Raw genomic sequence first — 24,977 nt, 5'->3', positions numbered from 1 at the left:
TCGGCGAGACAGAGCCGGGCGGGCGGCGGGAGCGCCGCTGCCCCCGCGGAGCACCCGGAGCTCGAGCACCGCTCCGTCCCCGGGTGCCCTGCTCGGGTGCCGCGGTGCCCTCACCCCCTGCAGCGGGGACACCCGCGGGAGCTGGCCGGAGACAGCCCTGCTGAGCGGCTGGGACACCCGCGGGGACCCCCGGGCCACGGAGCCGGTCGGTACTCACGGCGGCGGGCGGGCGGGCGTGCAGCCCCGGGGCATGGCGGCAGCGCGGGCGGTGCTGCGGAGCGGCCGCTGTGGCTCTGACCCGGAGCCGGATCGCGGCGCGGAGAAGGGAAGAGAAGGGAAGGGGAAGTGACAGGCGGTGCCGCCGCCCCGCTCCGCCCCGCCGCTCGCTGCGGGACGCGGCGCGGCCGTGCGGCCGCAGCTCCCTCCGCCGGCCGCGGGCCGCAGGCTCCGGGAAACCCCCGAAGGAGCACGAAGCGGATAGCAAAGCGCAAAGGGATGGGAAAGGGAAGAAGAGAAAGGCCGGAGGGGGGGGGAGGGAGGAGGGAAAGGGAAAAAGTGAATAAAGGGAACGGGAAGGGGAAGGGAAGCGGAAGGGGAAGGAAAAATCTAAAAGGACAGGAAAGGATAGAACAGAAAAGGAATACCCACACTATTGGAACACTAATTGCAGCAGGTTTGCACCACTGTGAAGAGAAACACTGCAGGAGAGCCCATAGATGGCCCAGTTCAGTTGAGGCAGTGAGACTGCCTGCGTCCTCTACTGCCTGTGCCCTTTTGTTTGGGGAACATTGTTCTGCAGGGAACAGGAAAATCCTCAGATGCTTCAGCACACCAGCAGGCTGCAGTGGGGACAGGGAATGGAGCACTGCACTGATATCCAGGGTGAAGCCCAGCTGTCCCAACCCCATGCAGGGACATACCACACACCTGGAGCCAGGGGTCTCTGGTACACTGGGTCACTCTAACTGCAGACAGACCCATTCTCCAGTGCCTGTGCTGGTTAGTGCTGGGCAGGAGCTCTCGCTTCTGATGTTATCCAGGTAGGAGAGGTAATGTCACTTTGGAGTGAAGCCAAAGCAGGGCAGGTTTTAGGAGTGCATGGATGGGGAGCTAAATGGGTGATGATCTCTCACCTGTTCTTCCACACCTTCAACCCAGGTAGTTTGTTGGAGGTTGCAGGCACCTCCAATAGCACAAATAACCTCTGTGCTGCCCGTGATGGTAATTACCCTCTGCATATTCTACAATTGTTCTGGACAGCCAGGTTAATCCAGCTATTGATTTATCTTGCGTATACTGTTCCTAGTTCACAAAATTCAGACCTTGTCATAAGTTTTGTAGTTAATAACAATAAAATGCGGCTACTGAATGAGGGTCTTGTTCTTCTTCACTAACAAATGGTGCTTAGCTATTGATCTACTGTTGTTATATGCACACTGGTGTAAAGAGCAAAATCAAAGTTCCCATTTTTGTCCTCAAGAACAAGCTAGGCCAGGAGCCTTCTATGATTTTTCTCTTTAGTCATGATCTCTTCCCTGTCTTTTCTACACTAGACTCCACCTCGCCATCAGGACAAAACTCTTTGTTGTCCACTTTCCACTTCAACCCACCAGCATCCAGCTGGTATTACCTTAGCAGCGCTCATTTACTGGACCAGCTCTTGGGTCAGATACACTGCTCAGATGCTGAAGCCACAGTGTAAATGAAGCACATTCAGGATTTCTGCACTGTTCCTCAGTCCAAACCATGAAAGAATCCTCTAAGGACACCTAAGCTCCAATGAAGTGCCCATGTGTTTTGACTAGTCCTTTGCCTCAGCAGAGCTGGGCTGACTGATATTCTTAAAACCTGGATCAAATTCTAGCACTGAAAAGCTGTTGGAAAGTTTTGGACACAGTCTCATTATATCACCTCATTAAAACACTTGCCTGGTTAGAAGGATGGGGTGATTCCCCTGCTTGCCATCTCTTTTAGGACTAACACACATGAAAGAACAAAAGATTTCAGGCTTCAGTCTTGGGCTGAAGCTAAGGAACAGTTTTGTTATTTATACTCTGCCATGAGGTGGATTCTTCCAGCTCACACCGCCAGCCTGCAGAATGGCTTCATCTTAATGGAGCCAGCTCATGGCAGGAAGGTCAGTGTCCTTCTACCCCTATGTCCAAATGTTTCACTGCACCTGTAAACAAGAGAAGTTGCTGTTTGCCTCACTGTGTCTTTCTTCCACTTGCTGAGTTACCAGGACAACAAAGGGTAGGAGGGAAGTGCGTATGTGTAGTTCTGAAAGAGTAACCTCTATGCATTCCCTCCTACCGGGAAAGACTGGCAAGCAGTGTCTGTTCAGTGGGAGGTGGGACTTGAGTTTCCACCAAAAGCTGCTGGAAACCCTGCCTTCCACACTGACCACCTTTCCTGCAAGCTGGCAATGTCCAGTGAAGTGGTGTATTACATGGCAGCTGCACAAACACCCATGATAAAGGTAGAGTACAATGAAGCCAAGGGATGCCAGGATGGCATGCTAATGTCATATTTAAGATTCCCCAGGATGAGGCCCTTTTGTACAAGTCAGAGTCCAGAAAATAAGCTGTGAACTCTCCTCAAAATACCCTCTTTTGTTCACATCTGCAACAGGAACAGAATATTTGACCTTAACATACCCTTGTCAGTCTCAAGACAGAAGTGGCTCAGGTCCAACCCTAGGGTACTTCACATCTAAGAAGCAAGAGTTCACTGTGGCACTTGGAGAAGGGCAGAATTTGAGAGAACCACTGGGGTTTGATTTTCATATCCATGGTCTGGGTAAGCAGCAGGATGGCTGTCACAGAATTAAAATGTACTAAGCCCAGACCTTTCGTGATGTTACTCTTTCCTCAGGCTATGTTGCTGAGGCAAAACAGAACCCTATTCTGTGCTCATCTTCCTTTTACCTAATACCTGATCACTGCAACTTAAATGCTGATAGATCTCGGAGGCAGAAGGTTCTCTGCCTGTTCTGATGCTCCAGACACGCTTCCAGAGTTAATGTGACGCAGTAAACCCCCTCCTAAAGGGCAATGGCCCTTTCCAAGGCAAACTAGGGGTCAGGCTTGAGGGAGGATCACTGGTAGGAATGCTGCTTAGAGTCTCCTTGTCAAGATGTTCCAAACAGAGCGGCTTTTAGAAGGAACAGATGGCAGAGGCTTTGCCTGAGAGGACTCAGAAAAGCTGGCAACATGGGAGAAGAGACGGAAGGAAGCATAAGCACTCTGCCTGTGCCATGTCTTGCCCACCATCTCAGCTGTCCTACCTTGAGCCTTCTACATGAGGCTACAGAGGAACTAGGAAGAAGTAAAATTTATGTCTTGGTGTTCTAAAATGACAATATTTTGGAAAAGAAAAAAAAACCAAGAAGAAATTGTTGTCATTTCACTGCAAAATTTAAACTCGAGCTAGAGAGGCTCAAGTTTTTATCCAGCTTTTGAAGTCTCCTCTCACAGCAAACAGGAGAGGCACACGTGAGCATAAGGGAAGCTACTGAAGGCTCAGAATATTTCAAAGATGAAGTGGGTTATAAATCAGAAGAAAAAAGAAGCCAGAAAACTTGACTTTATTAAAGCCAAAGAAGAAAAGGCACATCAAGGATCAGAGGAACACCTAGAGATGGACACACCATGTTGCCTGTTCTGAGTATCTGAAAATTCTGGAGTGTGACTGCAATATTGCAGAATGAGCTTCAAAGCTATGAGATGGCACTGCACAACAGGTGAGGACTGTTCTGTCCTACCTTTTAGCTGTTTTAAGATTCCCATTTTTAAAAATACCTTCCATCACAACCATTTTATTATTAGTTTACAAATAGAAAACTAAACTCTCAGAAAAATGGAGGAAATCACATGGTCAGTACCAGAAGACTAACAACAAGTGATTTCTGATGCAATAGGCCTTCAGGGATTATAAATCTCTCTCTCTACATATATAAATGCTCCTAAGACTGCGCTGCTGCAGCAGGCTCCAAGAAATGCATCACTGGGCAACAAAAGACCAGGGAGACAGTTCTGGAATGAGCACATTTTCATGCTGCTTAGCCAAAAAGCTCTAAAGAGCAGAAAGGCCCTTTTCTTGTTTAGACCTTCAGAAGAAAAAATGCAGGAACAGAGCTATTGTGGGTTGGACTTTTCTCACTGTGGTGCATGAATATTCTGTATAATGTCCAAGGATTCTGTCCCTGCTTTCTCATCTTCAGAAAATTTTTTCCACAATCTTGAGCATATTTCAAACAAGATAGTTACAGGTTTCTTTTTTTTTTTTTTTACTGTAGGAATTTAGGTGTGACACAAAAGTCTTTAGATAGTAACAAATTTGATGGCAAAATTAATTGAACTCTGAAGTGATTCATTTAGACTCTGATCTTACAAATATGAGCTATGGTTAAGCATAAGAATCTACACAGATAGGATCAGGAACAGCCACAAGAAAGGTATCTTTTGACTTCATTAGGATTTTTCTTTTTTTTTTTTGTGTGTAAGGAACAATTTAATGTTTCGCAGAATCTTACACAACAGTTGCAGGGGATGAAAAAATAGTGCAGTATTAAGGATGCTTCACCTTCCAATTAAAGCAGGGCTAAAATGTGCAATTCCTTCTAATAATGAAAAAAAAAAATTATGAACAGGTCTAGCTTAAGTCTGTTTAGACAGATCTCCTGTTATTGCTGCATGCTTTGTCTCAAAAGATGAGAATCTGTTAAGCTCACAGTTAATACTGTGAGAGATGAGAATCTGTTAAGCTCACTGTTTCCAAATTACCCAGACTGAATATTGAATAATCTATGCTCTGATTTGTGTTATTAATACAAAAGATACCAACTTTTTCCCTCTGATATCTGGCTTCTTTTGACAAGGCTGATCAAACTGGCATGTTACAATAAAAGAAAGGATCGAAGTTGACTTACCTCCACTTTCAGAAGTGCGCAGCCTTTCAAGAACTCTTGAATATTACTGATGCAATCAGCTTCATTTTTAGGCTCCAGGCAATACTAAAGAAAGAAAATCCACTGATCTCATTGCATTGCCTGTACTGAGAAGGCCTGCATGAATATTGACATGTGCCTTTTATACTGAATTAGGGAAGCTTCTTCAGGGGGCGGGTGGGGGTGGCAGGCAAGCTGTTGAAGCAGGAAGAAAGCCACTGGAGGAAGTGATGCACACATAGAAACTGTCGGCATCTTGTTTTGAATGCCAGCATATGACAGTGCCCTAACTGACAGTGGGAAATTGATGACCTTTAACAACATGCTGCCCCAAACTACCACAAGTAAGAAAAAGATAAGGAGCTAGCAAAATTGATTTCTGCATAATGAAAGGCTCCTTTTTTATGGGGTGGAGAACCTGTTGTGTAGTTGCTTTTTAAAAGCTTCTCTTCTGTGTTGCCAGTTCCTATCTCTCATTGGACTCCTTCCCTTTTTCTTCTCCTTCAGATTCTTACACACTTCTGGACTGTGAATACACGCCTTGTCAAACTGTAACAGGAGGCATTCACATGGCTTCAGTACCAATGGATTTGCTGGTCTTGGGACAGATCAAATGGCACAATGCAAGCGTTATTTGCTTATTCCTGTTCCAATCTGCTTCTCCAGTGCATTTCCTGACTAACAAAGCATTTTGCAGTAAGAGTTTTGAAAGACTGACTATATTTACAGTTCCCATTAATTATATTGATGTAAATACTGACACAGTGCAAATCCTTCTATTTAAAATCAAGATATTCTGATCTCCGGTAGGCCAAGTATTTCCTGATGCTGACTGAACGTGGGTAAGCGAATCAACTGCAACCTTGCAGGTTTTTTTTCTGGAAGTAGAAACAAAATCAAGGAACCAAAGCTACAATCATACTTGGCTCTCAATCAGAAACTTAAATGTAAAACACCTCTCTCTGAAGCTCCTTGCTCCTCTCACCAGAGTAGCTAGGCCTCAGAATGCCCAGTGCAGGGTTTCATTGAGCAGGGCTGTCTCAACACAGCAAAATACATCAGAAAGCATTACCTTTTCTGCAGATCCCGGAAGCAGCCGATTAATGAGTTTGCAAAGCACAGTTCCATCCTTCAGAGAGGTTTTCAGGAACCCCTCTGGATCATCCACTATTTTCTTAGGGGAATTTAAGACTCCTAGTGAAATAAGCCATGTTACAATCTGTTCTTCTGGATTCATGGCGGAGAGCTCTGCCGCCAGAGCTGTTCTCCTGTACAACAGCGTACTGGAACCCACATCCGTGATTACATCTTCCTGCTGCAGTTCAAGTGTGAAACTACCTTTTTTTTTTTTTTTGGCTTAGTACAGAAACCAAATCTTAGGAACTTAAACTCTAAGGTACAAAACTGTTGTCAAAATGAAATAGTTTCTAACACTCAGCAGGAAACAGGGAAAGCAGATTGTTAACTACATCTTTGCAAAATTATTGAAAATGCAAGTATTTTGTATCAATAGTTATTACACCAAAATATCTCACATAGGGACTTCCTCCTTGTGGCAGCTAGCACCCTATCACCTAGTAAATTTAGTCCGAACTTAAGGTTATTGCCCAAAGAAATAAATTTCTTAATACTGTAAAGAACAATTCATTTCCAGTGTTAAAACAGAATTCACAATGGTGATGTTTTGGAGGAATGAAGGACTAAATAGAGATTTTCAACCTTATGTGGCAAACCTAGTTATTAAAATTGCCTTTTACAGTCGTTTTCTATTGTCTGATTTTTGAAAATAAATTCTGATCATGCACTTTATGCATGAATAATGCCTCTCTTCAACTGCTGTGTAGAGGTCCACATATAATCCAAAACGGTTATTTAGGAGATGATAATCTCTTAAAACAATTATCTGGGTAACTTCAAAAAGGTCAGGAATTTAAGTCATCCAAAGCTGAGAATAAAATTCCCCACTATTTTACTTGTCTTATTAAGATGTCCCTTTCTAATACCACTGCAGGAACTACTGAAGGTAGCTTTCCACCCTGCCCAGGCAGTATTAACCATCACTACTTATCCTAGCAAGTCAGAAAAGTCCAGTCATCTTTGTAACTGTCCTTTCACCAGAACAGATGGAAAATGAAGCAATTCTGTTGATGATGAAGCTGGAACATCATGGCTTGAAGAATCCAAGAGGAACAAAGTATCCTAGAGACCAGAATTTCTTGGTTAGTGTTCTGAGCCAATTCCTACCCTGTTACTTAAAGCAGCTTTCAAGAACCCAGTGTTACCAAACTAATGATTTAAAGGGTTGGGAAAAATCAGAGCAGCAGAATGATAAAACTGTACACAGTAAATGGGCATGGTTTTGCCTGTACTTTGCAAGTTTTATGACAGGTACTGAGACCTACCAATGGACCAATTTTAAGAGCCACCAGCAAAGGTTTAGACAAATTCTGACCTTTTTCAGGACTCTGGGATGAGTTCCAGGTCTCTGTAGTGTGGAAATATTCATAACACACGGCTGCAGGCACTGTGAATAAAGTGGGCTACAGCTCAATCACAGCTCACTGCACTTGGTGAGCAGTGTGCAAAATATTTCAAAATCATGACTAATTGGCAATTCAGTTGTTTTGGGATTTTTTCCAGTTGTCATGAGCACTGCTTTGCAGAAGGAAATACATACAGTATCCATAATTTCATAATTCTTTTTTCAAATCTGTAGGTAGCCAAGATAACTGCTAACGCTCATTTATCAAAGGGGACACGCATTTGGATGTAGAAGACACCTCAGCCACCGCATCAGAACACAGCAGTTTCTGATGTAAATAGAAGTACTTCCAACACTGGGAGAATCACACACCTGCTGCATTGAAGTCAGCGTTACAAACCTGAACACTGAAGTACTTCACCCACTCCCTCCTCTAAAGGAAACCTTTGGTATAGATGGGCAGGTCTAGTTTTATGATTATTTCACATGCAGCTGCTGCAGCCAAGATACTAATGTCTGCAACTACAATTAAATGAAAATACTTCCCACATCTTGAACACTTATTAACAGCTTGAAAAATCTGCAGATATAGATATTCACAAAGTCCAAAAATGTATGGAGTTTTTGATTAGCTACTTCAATCCCAACCTCACATCCTTTAGAGTCCTTTCTAAACACATTCCAGATTGTTTACCCACTTCCACACCAAAATTAATTCTGTGGCAAACCCAAGGTATGAAGGTAGAGCCACTAAGGAAGGAACAGTGTCTGGTCTGGTCTGGTCTTTGAAAAGACTTCACCTTTGTCTATTTGCTGACAGCAACAAATCAAGTGAATCATCAATCATCTCTTGCAGAGTCAACTTAGTTAAAAATCTTATTTACAGTCTGATTTATACCACAGTGTTATTTTTGAAGGGGGTGAACTTTCCTTTACCCAATGACCAAGTGACTCTGGCAGCATACGCATCAGAACAGCACAGCGACAGGAGCAAGGTAAGATGAGCAGTCACATATTCAGAAACCATTTTTGAGTGGTTCTTCTCAAAGTCACACATGCGTAAGTAATTCACTCTTTTTTTCCAGCAGAGGGAAAATACCACAAAGAACAGCACTGGAGTATTTGTCTGCTGCAGAATCTATTGATACATTTCAACTGGTAGCTTTCAATGAAAAGTTTGACTCTGTGCACGAGCTAATACTGTAGATCAGGGTACGTTCTCATTAAGTAGAATTTTAGGCAGGAACTGATCATACAGTAGCTGCCATTTTGGCATTACACTTTAGGAAGAATTATCCAGTTCAGCCTGAACAGCAGCGCTCAACACTAAGCTAATGCGGAAAAGTAGTACAGTTACAAGTTACTCCTTCTTGCAGAAGAGATACTGAGATCGCTTTGTAACGATAACCTTCCAAGATGTAACACTAGCGATCTTGAACACCATCCAAGTGTGTCCAAGAAGAATATGTTTTTCTTTTAAATTAGACAATAAAACCCCAAACCCATAATTCTTGTTAACAGTAAATTTATTTGCCCTGGGAAATACTGCAATTCTACCAATCTGCTACACAGATTTACTCCTAGAATCTGCAGCCCCTAACTGAGATTTAAAGTGATATCCTCACCCCAAACATAAAGTTTTAATTCTCTAGACAAGGTATGCATGCTTCTTCTTCTTCAGCCACTCATTATGGACTGAGGGTTGTTTAAATGAGATCAGTTTATGTCTATCACAGAAGTCAGTATAAATTTTATTATCCATTATTCTTTATGAGTTTTCTACATGAAATACCAATGCCTGAGGATTCCTCTCACATACACTGGCCCACCAACATGTATGTAAGAGAAGAATGCATCAAAATCAAGACAAAGTTTTGAAGGAAGCACCAAGATGTCCAGTGTACATCAAGGAACACTAATTATCCTGGCCACATCACTAACATTGTCTCAGTACAGCAATACTCCCCCCCTCTCATCCAGAAGGTTGGGACAAAACTGTTAATGTAATATAGCAGAACTTTCCGTGGTTTCTTGGTGAAGTCCTCTGTATTCAAGTGGACTAAGACTTACTTCTGTGTAAGTTGCTCTTTTTATCAGCATAAATGGCAAGCACATGTGTAAAAGGCAACCAAAGTATTTCACTGCTGTAGGATGTGTGTGCAACGAGCAATGAACCATCTCACTCTGGACTGTTGGAAGGTGCGAGCTATGGCAGACAGCAGCTGGCTTCCAGCTTTTTATGTAAATTTTATGTATGTCCAAGATATCGGTAGTGCTACTTTCAAAGGCAACTCCAGAATGCTTACACATTCCTCTAGAAAATGGTGGGCAACACTACATTCAAAAGCCAGGCTGTATCAGTTGTGATTTGTTATCCTTTGATTTTCCAATGCACATCCACTGCTGCGCTGCCACCTTCACCTTTCACCGTAACTGGAAAAAGGAAATGCAAGTTAGTACCCTCTCAGAAGCCAAGAGACAAAAATGCTAGATTATCTTTGAATTCATTTTATCCATACAGTTAATACATTTGGATTGTATTCGATCTGCTCCAACAGTATGAAACCACATCAATAGCTAACTACAATAATCAAAATGCCCCGAAGACAACTTGTATTAATGCATACTGCTTGTATAAGACTGTCTCCAGGGCAGGTACTAAGTACCACAATTCCTGGGTGAATTCCCCCTTCAAATTCTACTCACCACAAAATTCCACCAGCTCTTGATAACCTCAGCATGCTACTCAGAAGTTCTGTAATACACTGGTGTTAATCTGTAAGTAATAATGTGCTATAAATAAAATCAAACTTGTAGTCAAGGGAAGGTATAGGCCTGGCAATTCCATTTGCACCCTGATTTTCCACAAGGCTATTATTATTACCTTCCTTGCCACAAGATCTATTTACTGTCCCTTAACATTGGTACCATGCCTGCTAAGAATCTGGAAACATTTAGAAGCTGAAGACAAGGCTGATAGAGTGTGCTTTTGTCTCTAATACCTGTATTTATAACAACATGGTCACAACAGATTTACTAAACTGAAAAAAGTACTTTTTTTTTTTTTTTTTTACAAAGGGAAGCTTTTTCACTTGTCAAGAATAATTAAGCTTCAGCTTTCCAGCTAACAGAGAGAACTGAGGTGCACACACAGGAAGTTTAAAACGTTCTGACACAACCTGTATGATGATGTGTCAGTATCTTTCAAAGTCTCTTAGAACGCTGCATTTAAGACAGCATTTCATCTCTTCATTAGAGAATTTAAGACCTCCATCTGGGTCAAACTATAAATTTAAAAACTGACTCCTCGTGGTTTTTTGCAAGTGGGTGGGGAAATGAAAGGGGAAATGCTACTTTTAGACCTATTTCCCTAATCCACTTTAGTGGCACACTAGTGACATCAGTGATTTTTGAATGAAAAAGGTTCAGTTTTCTTAACCTTTAGAAACACCTATTGTGAAGTGTCCTTTCAGTAAGACTCTAATTTAAATATTTCAACACCCACATCTTAAAAGGAAAACAAAGACAAGGACAGCATTTGCTGGTTGAAATTTTTTCAAGCATCAGAAAAATAAAAAGCTGGTAGGGCAGAAGCTTCTGTTTTGCTTAACTACACGCATCCCCTGAACAGAAAACACTTGTGATGATTCTGTATTTTATCTGAAACACATTCCAGTACCCTGAACAAAGCATATTTTTCCTTTATTATCAGGGTAAGAGCAGCAATTTATCAGGAGTATTTATAAAACATTTTTAGCATATTCTGACAAAGGCATTGCACATTTATTGAATTGCTGTTACTGACACTCTATAGGGAGAATGAATTGAAGCCCAACTGAGGCTACAAACATCATGCAGTATACAACAGAACCTATCCTTCCCACAAGATAGAATCTCCCTGGTAACAGTGACCAGCTATCAGATAGACCAACTATACAAACTACAGCTTCTTCTTTTTTACCATTTTAAAGTTGGTTCTTGAAAGTAGAATTTGAAACTAGCAGCAAAGGAGGTTCTTACATTTACAGACTCAATAAAGAATTACATAAGGGAGTACACATGCTTCTTTACATAAATGCTTCTCTTGGAAAAGGTAGTTGTCCTTTTCCTTTAATCTGTACTAGATTTTGTCAAATTCTGCACACGCTCTAAGTTACTCCCATTTTTTTACTACCAACTATTTAGTAGAGAAATATTATTTTCCAGAAAGCTAGATTAACATGACAGCCACTACCACCTTTTTTCTTCTGAGTTTTCAGAGAAATAGGAGCAAGTCACACTTTCACATAAAATCCAAAGACTGCTGCTCCTCAATCTTCTTGAAAAATTATTTTAATAGGGTAGGATTTAGAGCCAAGAAACACAGCTGTTCTACAGTCTCAAACCATTCTGGAGGCATCTGAAGTCTGCAGCTTAATCCCAGGACCTCTGCAGAGATCAATTCCTAATCCAAGATTATACTCACTTTAATTGTTAATCCTGCACATTTAACTGATTAAATGTCAATACTAACATTTATTATTACAACTCTGATTTTTTATGATCTGCTCTTATAAAAATTGATGCTCAGCACTTTCTGCCACATGACTTGAAGTTCAGTTGTAAACATGTTTTTCTTTAGCCGTACCCAAATTGGCCCTGTTTTTGCAGACAAGTAGTGTCTTGCTGCCATTCCCAAACTGGCTGGTTTACAAAGCCTTCTTAAGCCTCCTCCTCCAAAACTTAAACACAAGTCAAAACAACACTTAGCCATGAAGAACATCCATTCAAACCTACGAACACAATGACCAGGGAACTTCCTTGCAGCTATTACACTGCTGTAATATTTACCTTATGTATTGGTACAGGCACCACTCACATCTGCAGTCAACAGATGAACCAGCACTATTTCAGTGGTATCTTCTAGAAGTTATCCCCCTGCAATTAAGAGAAGATACAACAAATTGAGAAAAATATGTTTTACAGCACAAGCCAACCTACAGTAATTGCCCCCATTTCAAAAAAATGGCACAAGTTTCGTTTGCAGATTATTCAGTTGCAAGTTTTTACTACTTCTTTAAATGGTGGAGGATTCACTCACTGGCTTGGAATGAACTGAAATGGCTTAGAGAAAGGTTGCATGGCTTATGGATTCTCATTCCTTTTCAATGGTGCTCTGCCATGTTAAATCCATAAGTTGAACGACAAAATTTACTGAGGACTAAACAGTAGTACAAAGGTTTTGGGTTTGTGGTTTGGTTTTTTAGTTGGAGGTCTTCATGTTTACTATATTCAAGAGTATCTTTTGAACTTCATGGCTTCACCCAAGTTATAACAACTTGCCACAGACTGTGCCACATGCATCCCTGGGTATCCCTGCAACGCAGTGTCAAACTAAACAGAGTTAGGCATCCAACTAAACATCAAGTCTGCATTTCTTGCTTCCAACTCCCGATAGTTGAGCTGATCTGTCTCAACCTAAACCAATTCCTCACTTCACAAGGCTTAAATTTTGTTAATATGCTGCATATGCAGCCTTTTTAAGCATCTTCACTGAGTGATACTGGTCACAAAATACCCCCTCCCCACACTACATGGCAATACTGCGTCTACAGTGAGCTGCATTACAGCTTTAGTTTCAAAACTGGTGCCATAAATGCTTTTATCCAAGGATTGTTGAATTTGGAGAATTTCTAATGTATTGGGGAATTTATTTTCCTTTTTTTTCTTTAATCTATACAGCACTTCCATTGCCATGACATGCAGCTTGTCTTACTGTACTAGAAGAAGGTAACTTGTTTCAATTTTGACTTAGACTGAAAAACTAGTTTGCTTTGCTTACCATCTTTGCTGTTTCACAGGCATTTGATGCTCTTAATCAGCTGTGGAATGCTGAAAGATTCACTTATTTTAGGAAGCCATAAGCCTTTCAGAAGTTGGAGAGAAAGACTTCTTTGCTTATCTTATTTTCTCCTTTGGAATCAAAGATGTTCCTTTAAAAGTGAAACACTACAGAGTTGCAAAAATTTGAAACAGTGTGAGTAAGCATCGATTTGCAGCTTCTTTGATGGAATTGGTCAATGGTTTGCGGATTGTTGTTTTTTTTAACAGTATTTTGTAGCTGACTTACATGAACATGATTTTTTTGCAGGGGAGATCTTTTTAAACTCCCCATGAAACAGTAGGAAGGCAGAATATAGTATTATCCACTTGCTTTTTTGGCTTAAGTGAATGAAATCCTCTATTTTTCTTTACACAAGGATCTGAAGGCATTTTGTACTGGGAATACTGTGACTTCAAATTCTAGGCATAACTGAGCTTTATGTGGAATCATCCCCACCACCCTCCAAATCACAAGCAATACTTTCAGAATGAGATGCTGAACATGTAGAGCAATCCATCTCCATGTTAGATGGTTGGATGTTGTGAGGAAGATCTTAAGAACAGCTTGTTCCATTCATGACGAAAATCAGATGGAAGTGTGGCATTTCAGGGAAACTTTACTTTGAAAATTACAACACTAGTACACAGCTCAAGCTTATACATTTAACATCTGCTTTCTGAAAGAAATGTTAACAATTTTGAAATGATATTAAACATTGTTTCAACTGTTTCTCACAAAAGCATAGAAGTCATGGAGGGGAAAACTTAACAGGCAACAATAAAAAAAGGTTAAAAACAACTTTTCCTTTTAGTAGTCCTCTGGTAGTAAAGATAGAACAGCTTCCACATTTGAGAAATAATCTGTCTTGGTCCAAAAGTTTAAGAGTGTTTTTAGTATCTGCTTCTGCCTCCACCTCTATCGGATCTGCTTCCACCACGGCCACCACCTCTGGGCGCCCCGCGGCTTGAACTACTGTAAGAATCCCGAGGAGGTGGATAGCCCCTTTCCATGGATGGGGGAAGACCCCTGTCTTGTCTTCCAACACGATCACGGCCACTTGAGTAGACATCACTTCTGCTGCTTGAGTAACTTTCTCGGCTTCCATATCCATCTCGTGTGCTGCCGTAATCATCATAGCGACTGCTTCCACCATAAGATGGCGGGGGCCCTCGAGCAGGTGGAGCACTACGTGAGTTACCTGCAGGGTCAACGGTCAGGTCATATGGCAACACCATAAGTTATATAGAACAATTTCAAATCTGAATTTACAGAATTGCTGTATTAAAATGTTTACTGCTACTCTTTTTATATGTATTGAGATGGTCTTAATATAATCTGCCACACTAATGGTATTTTTAAGTGGGGATTGCATATCAGGCAGTGAGTGGATTTAGAGATTTTGAAGGAATGAAGACGGTGTTTGTTTATTCAGGCAGGCTCTTTAACTGGGTATTCCAGTACAGCTTGTTATTTTAGAGAAGAAACTCAGCCATATTTTCCAGAGACAGCTGTCATTCTGAACTGTAGACTTTGCTTCTTTAGCTTACAGCTTATTAAAAAGACGTTCAAATGTTAACCAACAACTGCACTTTCACTGTAGGGGAAAAAAATTGCGCCACTTCCCCCTAAAACACAAGCAACCTAGTCAAAGTCAGATGTTATGACATCTGTACGTTTATATGGTCCTCAAAATGGATTCTTACCGTAACTCTCATATGAATCTCTGTAGGAGCCTCCACTTGGATGATCCGAGTAGTCTCTGTCACGTCCACCACCGTATCCATCACGATCGCTATAGGAGGAAAGACTACTAAGACTTAGTACAAATCACTAACATTACAGCAAAAATAAAGTGACAGAAAACTCCAACTGTAGGTACCTATATCCCCTGGAGGGGTATTCATCACGTGAACTGGAATGACCATAATCACGATATGCGTAGTCTCGTGGAGGGGGTGCGTAGTCCCGGGTATCCCTGGAACTGGGATAATCTCTGCTTGAATAACTACAAAGAACAAAAACTGCGATGTTAGCCATATGTCCTACCACAGAAGGTCTGGAATCAAGATCCTTCTCCAAACAAAAAACACTTCACTAAAATAAAACAGTAGAAGAATTTACCCGTCTTTAGTGCTGTAGCCATCATCTCTTGGAGACATGTAGACATCTCTCCGTGATGGCATTGGCTCTCTGCGCGGAGGACCACCGTAACCATCTCTTCCACGTGACACAGGAGCTTCAAAGAAACAGTCCATTTAATTAGCATTTAGCCATGCAGAACATTCAAGGCAAGTGCTAGCAAATAGCTTAAAGCAATTTAATAATATCTCCAGAGCCTACATTTAGAGCGCTTTACATTTCTGCTTGTACAGTTTGAAAGCAGCACTAGACAAAACATATCCAAATTGCACCAAATTGTTCCCAACAGCTACAAAATTATACTGGTCTGAAAGGAACCAAAGCTTAGAGAAACAGTACACCATCCCACAGCTGACTGAAGTTCGAATCAATGATTTGCACCAGTTCCTAAGGGAAGACTAAGGTTCTAGAGCTGACCAAGCAATTAATTTAGTCAGGAAGTCCTTACCTCTTCCTCCCATGCTACTGCTACGCACTGGTCCTGAAGGTGCAGATCTTTTAGGTGGAGGGCCTCCACTTCGTGGAGGTGGACCCCTCTTCATGGGAAGTGGCCCTCGAGAAGACCCTAGAAGGAGAAGCCACGAACCAATTATTATTTCTGTGATACTCACCTGCATTTTCTTAAAGCCTGAACTACAACAACCTAAACGTGCCATTATTACCACTGCATGATCAACAGTAAACCTCTAAAACTAGACCTCTCCTGTCTAAATCTCTAAAACTAGACCTTCTCCTGTTTTCTAGCCACTTCAAATGCTACTGGCAGAATTGAGAGCCAAACTTCCCACAGCCTAAATTCCTGTCAAGAACTGTCTTTTGGAACTTATCCAAAAGCTACAGGGTGTGACACAAAGGAAAAAAGACAGCTGATACCTGTAATCAGTCACAGCTTAAACGCTTAACAAGTTACTGTTCTCAGAAGAGCCACTTGGGAGGATGTACTAGAGAAGAGCCTACAGAGAGGGAACAGAGGTACTACTACCGAGTCTGCAGAACCTACTATACAGACTCTTCAAGACAGAAGTTTCACTATTTCCAGGGGTTTTTTTCCTGCATTACAGCTTTTACTGTTACACCTCAGGTACTGTTTGCTAGTTAAGTGAGTTTTGTTTTGATACTGAAAAGTCTGAATAAATAGCTGTATCTTAATGAATATCCAGTATCAAGTAATGTACTTTAGAATGCTTCAACAACTTAAAAAAGGTTTAGCTGCCCTCTCACTCTGATCTGGAAGGATCAGCCCTACAATTTTCTCAGTTTAGACCTCTTGCTATAAAGAATGAAAGGCAGTTCCCTTTCCCTGGCGGTAGCGAATCACTTTTTCAACTTGAATACCAGAAAGCTTCCTTTCTCACGTGCAAGGCAGGAGTTCTGCTTTTCTTTCATAGGCAAAAGTCAAGTGGAGTGTTAGTTGTAGAAAGGAATCTTCACATCTGAAAGCCTTTTCTTAAGGTGTACTTGCCTAATCAAAACTTTGACTAAACTGCCGAGATCGTATTTCATCATTTTAATAAAGAACAAGGAGTGCACTATTCAGGTGTTTGACTTTTTTTTTTTCCAGTAGGATTATTGTCATCTTCCAATGGGATTGTCTTGTGTTGTCGAAGTGTATAATGAGAGAGGTCAATACATACCCAAGTGACTCCCTCTTGAAGGTGGTCCTCTCGCGCCACTTCCGCCTCTTGCGCCTCTAAGGCCCCTGGGAGGACCTCTGCTTCGGGGAGGGGGCGGTGGCCCACGCCTACCACCACTTTCAAAGGATGGCTTGGTTGCTTGTTCCACTTTAATTGCCTTCCCATCTAATGACTAAAGAAGAAGCTGCTTTACTTACTGCTCAGTCATGTTTGTATTTCTTAAATCAAGCCCCTCTTGCTTCACTATTTATAGGGCTTCCATTTTATAAGTTAGAGCAATTCTAGAACTGATTTCAGTCTTCAGTATTAGTCCCCAAGTACTCAGCAGCATGTTGGGCCTAATTTCAATTTCTACAGTACTTCATTCTTGTGGTATTGATGGCAAAAAACCCACAGAGCAGCATCAGAAAGGACTTTCAGTGAAAACACAAGTGTCCAATGATTACGGCAGCCCCACGTCATTTATTCTGTAAATGAAACATGATATATGATCTACAATTTACTTTCAATTGCCATGTACTTTTGTACCAAACTAGGAGTGCACCTGTAGTTACAAGATTAAGCTGAAGGTAACTTAGCTTCAGTCGGAATTTCTGGCAATGGGGAGGCCGTTTAGCACATTTTCTTGACGTCCTGATAAAACGGTGATCGCTGAAGTATTTAGAAGCTATTTCAGCATCTACACAGCAGACTGAGTATGACAATTCACCCCTTTTTTCTAGTGTTTCAAGCTGGGTTTTCAATCAAGGTGACTGTCACAATTTACTCTATTACTTGCTTTTCCACAGGGAAGGTGCTTTGTGGTATTTTTGTTTGTGAGTTCTGTTGTGTGGTTGTATTTTTTTTTGTGGTATGAAAAAAGTAGAAGCTTTTGCTGGAATACAGATTTGCAATACCAGGAACTCTGCAGCCAATATACTTCAAACATGAGCAGGTACTAACAAGCTGAGTAATTCAACCTAGTTAATCAAATTTCTGGATGATCTTTAGATGCCGCATGTTTGGCTATTATAGTGGAATCAAGACCACAAGCCCTGCTAAAATTAGGTTATTCCATGCCTATCCTGGCAAACATGGTTTATTTGCCTTTTTTAGCAGTTAAATATTTAATTCTGCCATGACTACTAATTAATTATCAGGCAGAAAGTGTTGTTCATTGCACTTCTTTGCTGCAATAAATGAACAAACGTAACTGCTAGACTGCTAGTAATGTCTTTATCTACACTGGTATTTTATAGAAGCACTGAGTATTTTTTGTTCTCTGTCAAAATCTAGCTCTCTGAAAATTCACTGTAATGGTGGATGTATTTTGCCAGCTCAGAGTTGTAGTGATTGTTTAAAAACCTGAGTGTACATACACAGGTTCAACTTGATCCATTTTGAGGGAAAAAAAGTAAGAAATACCAGCAAAATCATATTGGTCTTGGCTTGACTTAGTGAAATATTTTACTTATGGAAGGTTTCTCAAAAAGCCTTTTGGCATGACAAACTGAAATATCCACTCTAATGACTGGAACTTCTCAGTTTGCATCATATTGATTTGCCATTGTAATTAATCTCTAAGTTTCATCCTTCTGAAGCATGAACAGAGGGCTTTGAAGCCTTAAGCTCTGCTATGGCCACTGCTGTCCTTCATTTCATGGAAGGTCTTGACAGCTTGTTGTAAGTTTAGAAAGCAAACATTGTCCCCTTCTGCTAGCATGGGTTCTGAAAACCTGGATGCTAGGTTTAAATTCTTTCATTTGTGTTAGGTAGGAGGTACAGTTTTCCTTGTAAATTCTCCTCCTGTTTTCTTCTGCCTTGCACTTAAGCATCTTACCTTGGCAAAAGATTGTTTCCTTCCAGACTGCTTTACAGAAGTAGTCTTAAAAAGCTATTCCATAGGTCCAGAAAGACCTTTCACTAGATACAAGAATGTATTTTTTGCTAACCAGGAAATATTTGTCAAAGTTAGTCCTATTTCAAAGCAGAGGGGACATTTTATGGTTTCTTAGCTCAAAGAAAGGTCTTACCTCACCAAACATAAAAGTCACACAACCCATCTCAGAATAAGGAAGTTTTTTCAATGAGCTCAAAGCACAAGCTGTCAACATGAACACTCATTAGCTTCTTTTTATAACCTTGATTCAGAGTGTTATAGAAGCATTTTTAATATGGTATGAGCACCAGAAAGTGAAGTCACCCTGGTGCTAAAAAGTATGAAAATAATTTAAGCTACAAGTAATTTAGGACAGTAATAGTTTGGCAATCAAAGTCTCCTATGTGTGGAATGAATAATCTGTACATATTTGTAAAGTGAGACAGGGAATTTTAACCAAACACAATTAGAGAACTATCCTGCAAGCTGTTCCACATTTCAACAGAAAAGATGAATGAAATTTGCTTAATTTTGGGAGCGGGGCAAGAAATCAAGTATTTCACAGAAACTGTCACAGTAACTTGCATGAAGCTGGTCCTAGCACCGCACAGGGCTTTCCTCTTCAATGGATCACTTCGCTGTTGATGCTGCAATGACTCCATTGCTCCATGTTCCTTGATGGCACATTAAGTGAGTTTCATTTTGCCATATATATCCAAGAAATGAAGATCCATTTCTCAAGAGGCCATGCTTCTGTACATTGTATCACTTCTTCCCCAAAGAACAGGAAGCACTTTCTGTCAATTAGACAATCTTCTATAGTGCTGAGTACAGTTTACACTGGAGGGATTGTAGCTTCTGCTTCCATCCTCTGAACACAGACCAGCTGGCTTGGCAGGTCTACACTGGAATAAAATCTTTGTCCTGACCCTTTGCCTAAGGTCATATCCTCTCTTTAATTATCCATTTCATCCTAAGGATGTAGAATCCGAAGGTCATGAGAACAGCCCACTGCACCAAACAACCATTACAGACTGGAGAGTATCCACATTTATGTCCAGGTAAGCATGTGCATTTTGTGGCATCAGGATGTAGACTTGACAGCCATGAATTAAGATTCTTCTTAATTCTTCAGCTGGTAAGCTGCTATTAAGTAGTTCTACATTTCTTTTGCACTGCTCAGACATCATAGCATTGATTCAATCTAGAAGACAAAGTGACTAAAGTGAGAAATCTCCATCCCAACTCTAAAATAATTATCTTGTGATCTCTTTCTGCAGGACAAACTGATCTTCAACAAGCACGCTTTGACTAGTCTATGCTTGTCCCAGTATAGGGTGAAATATAGCTGTTCACATACTACCCCTCACCCAAACTGGTGCAAAACTCTGCATATATTTTCATAAACATTTGCAAAATAAAAAACAAATGCAAATTCATTCTTGCAGAATCTATTGGAGTCAGCCTCTTCTACTGGCTACAACTTCAAATTCCTTTGGGATGACAGAATGAGCAACAGACAGGCAGTGCAGAACTCTTCCCCCGGCCAGACAGATCACCTAACTCCTTACAGACTGCTCGAACTGCAGTCTGCACAGTGCTTCTGCTGCTGCTTCTCAGTGGCATTAAAATCTCAAGAATGCTCCAATCCATCTTTTCCAAATGGACAAAGAGACCTTCAAATTGTGATTTATGACAATTGCCTCTTCTCACACCAGGCTTTAAACACTGCTCTTCCCTCACACCTTGAATGCAGAGTCTTTTTGGAATACAAGCAGTACCTGTTGTCCAGAAGGCTTCCTGAAGATGAGCATGAGAGACCACCGCATGAATATCTTTCATATCCATGGTCAAAGCAAGTTGGACCAGAAGACATTCTAGAGCAAATCCCATCTGAGAATGTTCTTTTCATATACTATTTGCCGTTCCAATTTCAAAGCAGATGACGGTACTTCTAGATTTATAGTGAAGACAAACCCATGAGAACGATGATCCACAAGGCCGTCCTTTCTAGCATTTCTTGCCAAAAATGCAGATTGTGCATTCCAGAACAAGTAGACGTAACCTCAGCCACAAACATTGCCTCATTTAGCTACTTTTCCAAGCAGTATTCTCCCAAATATTCCCAATGTGACTAAACACAGGCCTCAACATTCAGGATGTAGAACAGTTGGTGATTATTTTCAAAGGGATTTTGATTTGCAAGCTGCACTCCACAAACACACGATTAGTGACCGAATTCCTTTTAGTCTGACAATTGCCTATTGGTCCTTGAAATTACCTTATGTGAGGATTCAATGACCATTTCAGAGAAAATAAATTATTTAAGCACGGCAGTAAACAAGTCTTCAGAACTGTGGCAAACTAGACAGTGGAGAAATAAAATTCAATAAAAGGAACACCCTGACAGATGTTTAGGCTGGTATAGAAAGAACGTCATCTGAATTTGCCACTCTCTGCCTTGACAAAACTACTAGCTTGCTTAAAAGGGAAGGAAGTCTTCTAAGAGAATAACCCTAATTGTGATAAGATTGTCATGAAGCATCCAGAAACATCAGTCCATGGAGTATAAAACCCACTATCCTTCTATAACACATACCCTGCTACAACACAAATAACAAGAGGTTTTACAAACCTTGTGTTCACGAACACTACACAAAGCTCACTTTCTTATTCCTAAAGTTGTTTTACTTACTGACTGCAATAACTGACATTTTTCTTTCACTTCAACTTCTTAAACTAACAAGACAAACATACCAAAATCCCAAGTGTCAATTAATCACAATCACTTGATGTTTCTTCACTTTACTTGAATGGCATCTCAAGAGACGCTGCTTACAAGGCCAGTGCAGCGTGACCTAAACACAACCATTCACACAACGCAGGAAAACCAGAGTCTGCAATTCAAGAGACCTAAGATGGCTTTCACTGCCTGAAGAGACAGCACCTCCATAAAGATAAGCAGTTGTTCGCCAAAAAATTGCCAACGTACATCTACCTTTGCAAACACATGCCACAACAGATACAGATTACAGCAGTCTACAACTCTCTGACAAACTATCCTGGTATTATCTTGGAACTTGTGCTGCAAACGCCTATATTTTTATTTTTAAAAACATTACACATCCTATTGCTCTTAAAGCTAGACCATGGCATTTTAGGGCGTAAATGAACAAATTCGGTTGCCGGCTAACTGCAAAGCCAGTGCACATAAACTAGAAAGATGCCCCTCACACAGACCAAGCAGATCAATGATGCAAATCACAAATGCAGGAGATTATACTCAGAATACTGGATAGCTCATCAATGCTCCGGCATTCAAGGGAAATCACAGTTACCCATGCTAAAGAACAGTTACTAATTTTCAGGTAAGTCACTTCCCTGAAGTGTAATTTACACAATCCTGCATTCAAATATCATCAAAAAGGAAAATTAACCCAAAAATCATTATTGAAACATGCAAGAATGAAGAGCTGAATCCTCCATCACCGATTAAGGAACAATAAGAAAAGAGAGCATAGCTGATTGCCAGCCAGACTTCCATTTTCTATTAGCAAATCCGGGAACAGGAGAAACATGGAGACAGAGACATTTTGTCAAATTTAAAGTTACAACTTGTCTCCACGATCTTCTAATCCATTCTCTTTCCAACTTTTATTACCAGTTGATTTACCCCGAAGATTAATTGTCCTGGTCAGTAGCAACTGCAACATATAAACGGTCTTAATTCCTACCTTTCCATTCATATCTCTGGCAGCATCTTTTGCATCTGCTGGACTCTCAAACGTGACGAATGCAAATCCTCTGGACTTGTTTGTTTCCCGATCTTTCATCAAAAGGACTGCAGAAACAAAGTCACATCAGCCTTCCCTGTAATTCCCTGTAAGGAACACTTAACCTTTATTTAACCTTTTAAGCTCAGAACTTCTTAGAGGACACATAAGCACCATCATTTCAGATGATCAACGCCAAAAAGTCATCACAGCTATACTGTTGTTTGTTTTATACTATTGCTATCTTAAGAAAAGTTGTCTTTACCTTCCACAATGCGTCCATATTTGCCGAATACAGCCTCAAGGGCTTTTTCATTAGTCTCTGTGTTCAGGCCCCCAATGAACAGCTTCCCAGGACGATCTGCTTCAACCATTTTGATTCTGTAAATGACCTACTAAAAAGAATGAGGCCATTATTAACAAAACATCAGACTGCAATAGTGACTTCATGGTATATAAATTACTTCTGTCCTCAAACGTACAAGCAAATTTTCTTTAGAAAGATATTAGGTAAGAAATATGAGGTATAAAAAAAATCAAGTAATTACAATTTTTTGCAGTGGAAGCAACTCGAAGTAATATTAACAGTTCCTTCTTCACATTATATAGTGTATTTAAAAGACATTAAATAGAACTTGGAATAGTGGAACAAGGCACTGTTAAAATGAAGCAATATTGGTGAATGTGAAAATTCTTCCAGAAGTGCTGGTCCTTTTGTCCTGGACGTTTCAAGTAATTTGCTTAATATGTCAACGTAATACCAAACTGTTAACTCTTCAGAGCATCTTAGGTCAGTGTTTTTAAATTAAGTTCATTCTTTGTATTATTTAAAGTACATGAAGCCTATGCTAAAGTCCTGGCCTACACAACATGAGAGACTGAACTGACACCAGACCACCACTGCAGTTCTACACAGCAATGTCACACTTACAGTCGCGGGGGCGGGAGGGCTCAAAAAGAAAAAAGCCCAAGAGCCGAAGACAAAGCCAAACCCCCCGTGGCTGGCAGGCCGCCCGGCGCCTGCGGACAAGCGCTGCCCGCGTGTCTCCAGCGCGATGGCGGGAAGGCCCGCGCCAGCTCCGGCACACGCGGGAGCGCGGACAAAGCACCCCCGAGGGAGCCGCGGCGGGGCCGGGCCGGGCCGCACGGGGCGCGGGTTCAGCCGCGCTCCGGGCACGGTGAGCACGGGGGGCGTCGGACCCTCCGCGGGCTCAGGCACCGCCACAAAATGGCGGCCACCTCTGGCAGCGGCTCCGCTCCGGCCCCGCGCCGGCGGCCTGCTCGGCACTCACCCACCGCGCGACTCAAGCCCGTCCGGACACATCGACGCGGCGCGCCCGCCATGCCCCCTTCGCCCTCCCCCGGGATGCTCAAGAACCCCCGCACATAAAATGGCGGACACCGCGCCTCACACCGCCAGGACCCTCCTCGCCCCACCGCAACGGCGCGGGTCCCGCCGTCCTAACCGGAGCCGGGCAGGGAGGGATTGCGGGCCGGGCCCGGCTCCGCCGTGCCTCCGCTCTGCCGCGAGCGGCGCGCCACGCGGCCCCCACCCCGCGGACCTTTCGCCGCGGGTCTCCGCAGCGTCCTGCGGTGCCGCCCGCAGAGCCCTACCCGCAGCAGCGCTCACCTCCGCCCGCGCCGATCTGCAACTGCGCAATGGGGGCGAACAAAGGCGCTGCGGGCCTTTATAGCTTTACGTCACCCGCCGGACGGAGCCCCGGATGCGGCGGCACGGCAGCGCCGAGCCCGGTAGGGGGCGCCCGAGACCCCCCCCAAGGCCGGCGCGAGGCTCGCGGCCGAGGGGCAACGGGGCCCGGATGGGACGGGGCCACGGGGCGGAGAGTCCCGTCCTGCCAGGAGGGGGGAGCGGGCCGCGAGCGGCGGGAAAACAGCGGGAGCGGGCCGTGGGAAAGGAGGGGTAGAGCTTTGTTTGCCGCTGTGCCTCGTCCCGAAGGATTGAGGCCCCATGTGCAGTGCTGTGTCGTTCTGGACTCCTCAGCACGACAAAGGAGCTACTGGAGATGGTAATCATCACAATAATGATTAGATGTCTGGAGCGTCCCTCTTACGAGGAGAGACATGGAAGCTGGGGCTGTTCAGTCTAGAGAAGAGAAGAATGAGAGGGGATCTCACTAATGCATATAAAAATCCCAAAGCCAGGTGTCAAGGGGATGGTGCCAGAGTCTTTTCAATGATGCCTAGTGACAGGAGCAATTGTCATAATCTAAAATACTAGAAGTTCCACCTCAACATGAGAAAGAACTTTGGATTGAGGGT

At 42.3% G+C, this 24,977-nt stretch overlaps 2 protein-coding genes, 1 long non-coding RNA gene and 1 other non-coding gene across 7 annotated transcripts in view; all 4 read right to left on the bottom strand.

Moving 5' to 3' along the window:
* ARHGEF6 (Rac/Cdc42 guanine nucleotide exchange factor 6) overlaps positions 1–4,976 on the bottom strand; it is a 37,482-nt gene extending 32,506 nt beyond the window's left edge. The window contains exon 1 of one of the 2 annotated variants that reach the window (XM_066559377.1): positions 4,931–4,976. The gene's annotated coding sequence lies outside the window, so the exon portion shown is untranslated. Of the gene's footprint in view, positions 1–217; positions 309–4,930 lie in introns of those variants that run through there. The other variant, XM_066559376.1, reaches the window with a different exon arrangement.
* A 3,962-nt stretch (positions 4,977–8,938) lies between these two features.
* Positions 8,939–14,038, bottom strand: LOC136562810 (uncharacterized). Its single transcript, XR_010784573.1, has 2 exons — positions 12,261–14,038; positions 8,939–9,863 (listed from the first exon to the last, which is right to left on the bottom strand). It is a non-coding gene; the product is annotated as an uncharacterized lncRNA (long non-coding RNA).
* Positions 14,039–14,069: 31 nt separating this feature from the next.
* On the bottom strand, positions 14,070–24,412 carry RBMX (RNA binding motif protein X-linked). Of its 3 annotated transcripts, none has more exons than XM_066559819.1 (9): positions 24,328–24,412; positions 22,963–23,092; positions 22,659–22,765; positions 17,067–17,238; positions 15,881–15,997; positions 15,415–15,529; positions 15,173–15,298; positions 14,997–15,100; positions 14,070–14,491 (listed from the first exon to the last, which is right to left on the bottom strand). In XM_066559819.1, exons 2-9 carry the CDS (start codon positions 23,069–23,071, stop codon positions 14,184–14,186), a joined length of 1,158 nt encoding a protein of 385 aa, XP_066415916.1. In that variant the 5' UTR covers positions 23,072–23,092; positions 24,328–24,412; the 3' UTR covers positions 14,070–14,183. The 3 variants fall into 3 exon arrangements, with proteins under 3 accessions (XP_066415916.1, XP_066415918.1, XP_066415917.1); XM_066559821.1 differs by having other exon boundaries at positions 14,997–15,085; XM_066559820.1 differs by having other exon boundaries at positions 22,963–23,089; positions 24,328–24,411.
* On the bottom strand, positions 22,839–22,910 carry LOC136562822 (small nucleolar RNA SNORD61). The gene has a single exon (XR_010784580.1). It is a non-coding gene; the product is annotated as a small nucleolar RNA SNORD61 (small nucleolar RNA).
* Positions 24,413–24,977: the final 565 nt, after the last annotated feature.

The sequence above is a fragment of the Molothrus aeneus genome, chromosome 14 (genome assembly GCF_037042795.1).
Source record: "Molothrus aeneus isolate 106 chromosome 14, BPBGC_Maene_1.0, whole genome shotgun sequence".
In the NCBI taxonomy this organism is placed as follows: Eukaryota; Metazoa; Chordata; class Aves; order Passeriformes; family Icteridae; genus Molothrus; species Molothrus aeneus.
The sequence above is the reverse complement of the archived record's forward strand: the minus strand, read 5'-3'. Positions and strand labels throughout refer to the sequence as shown.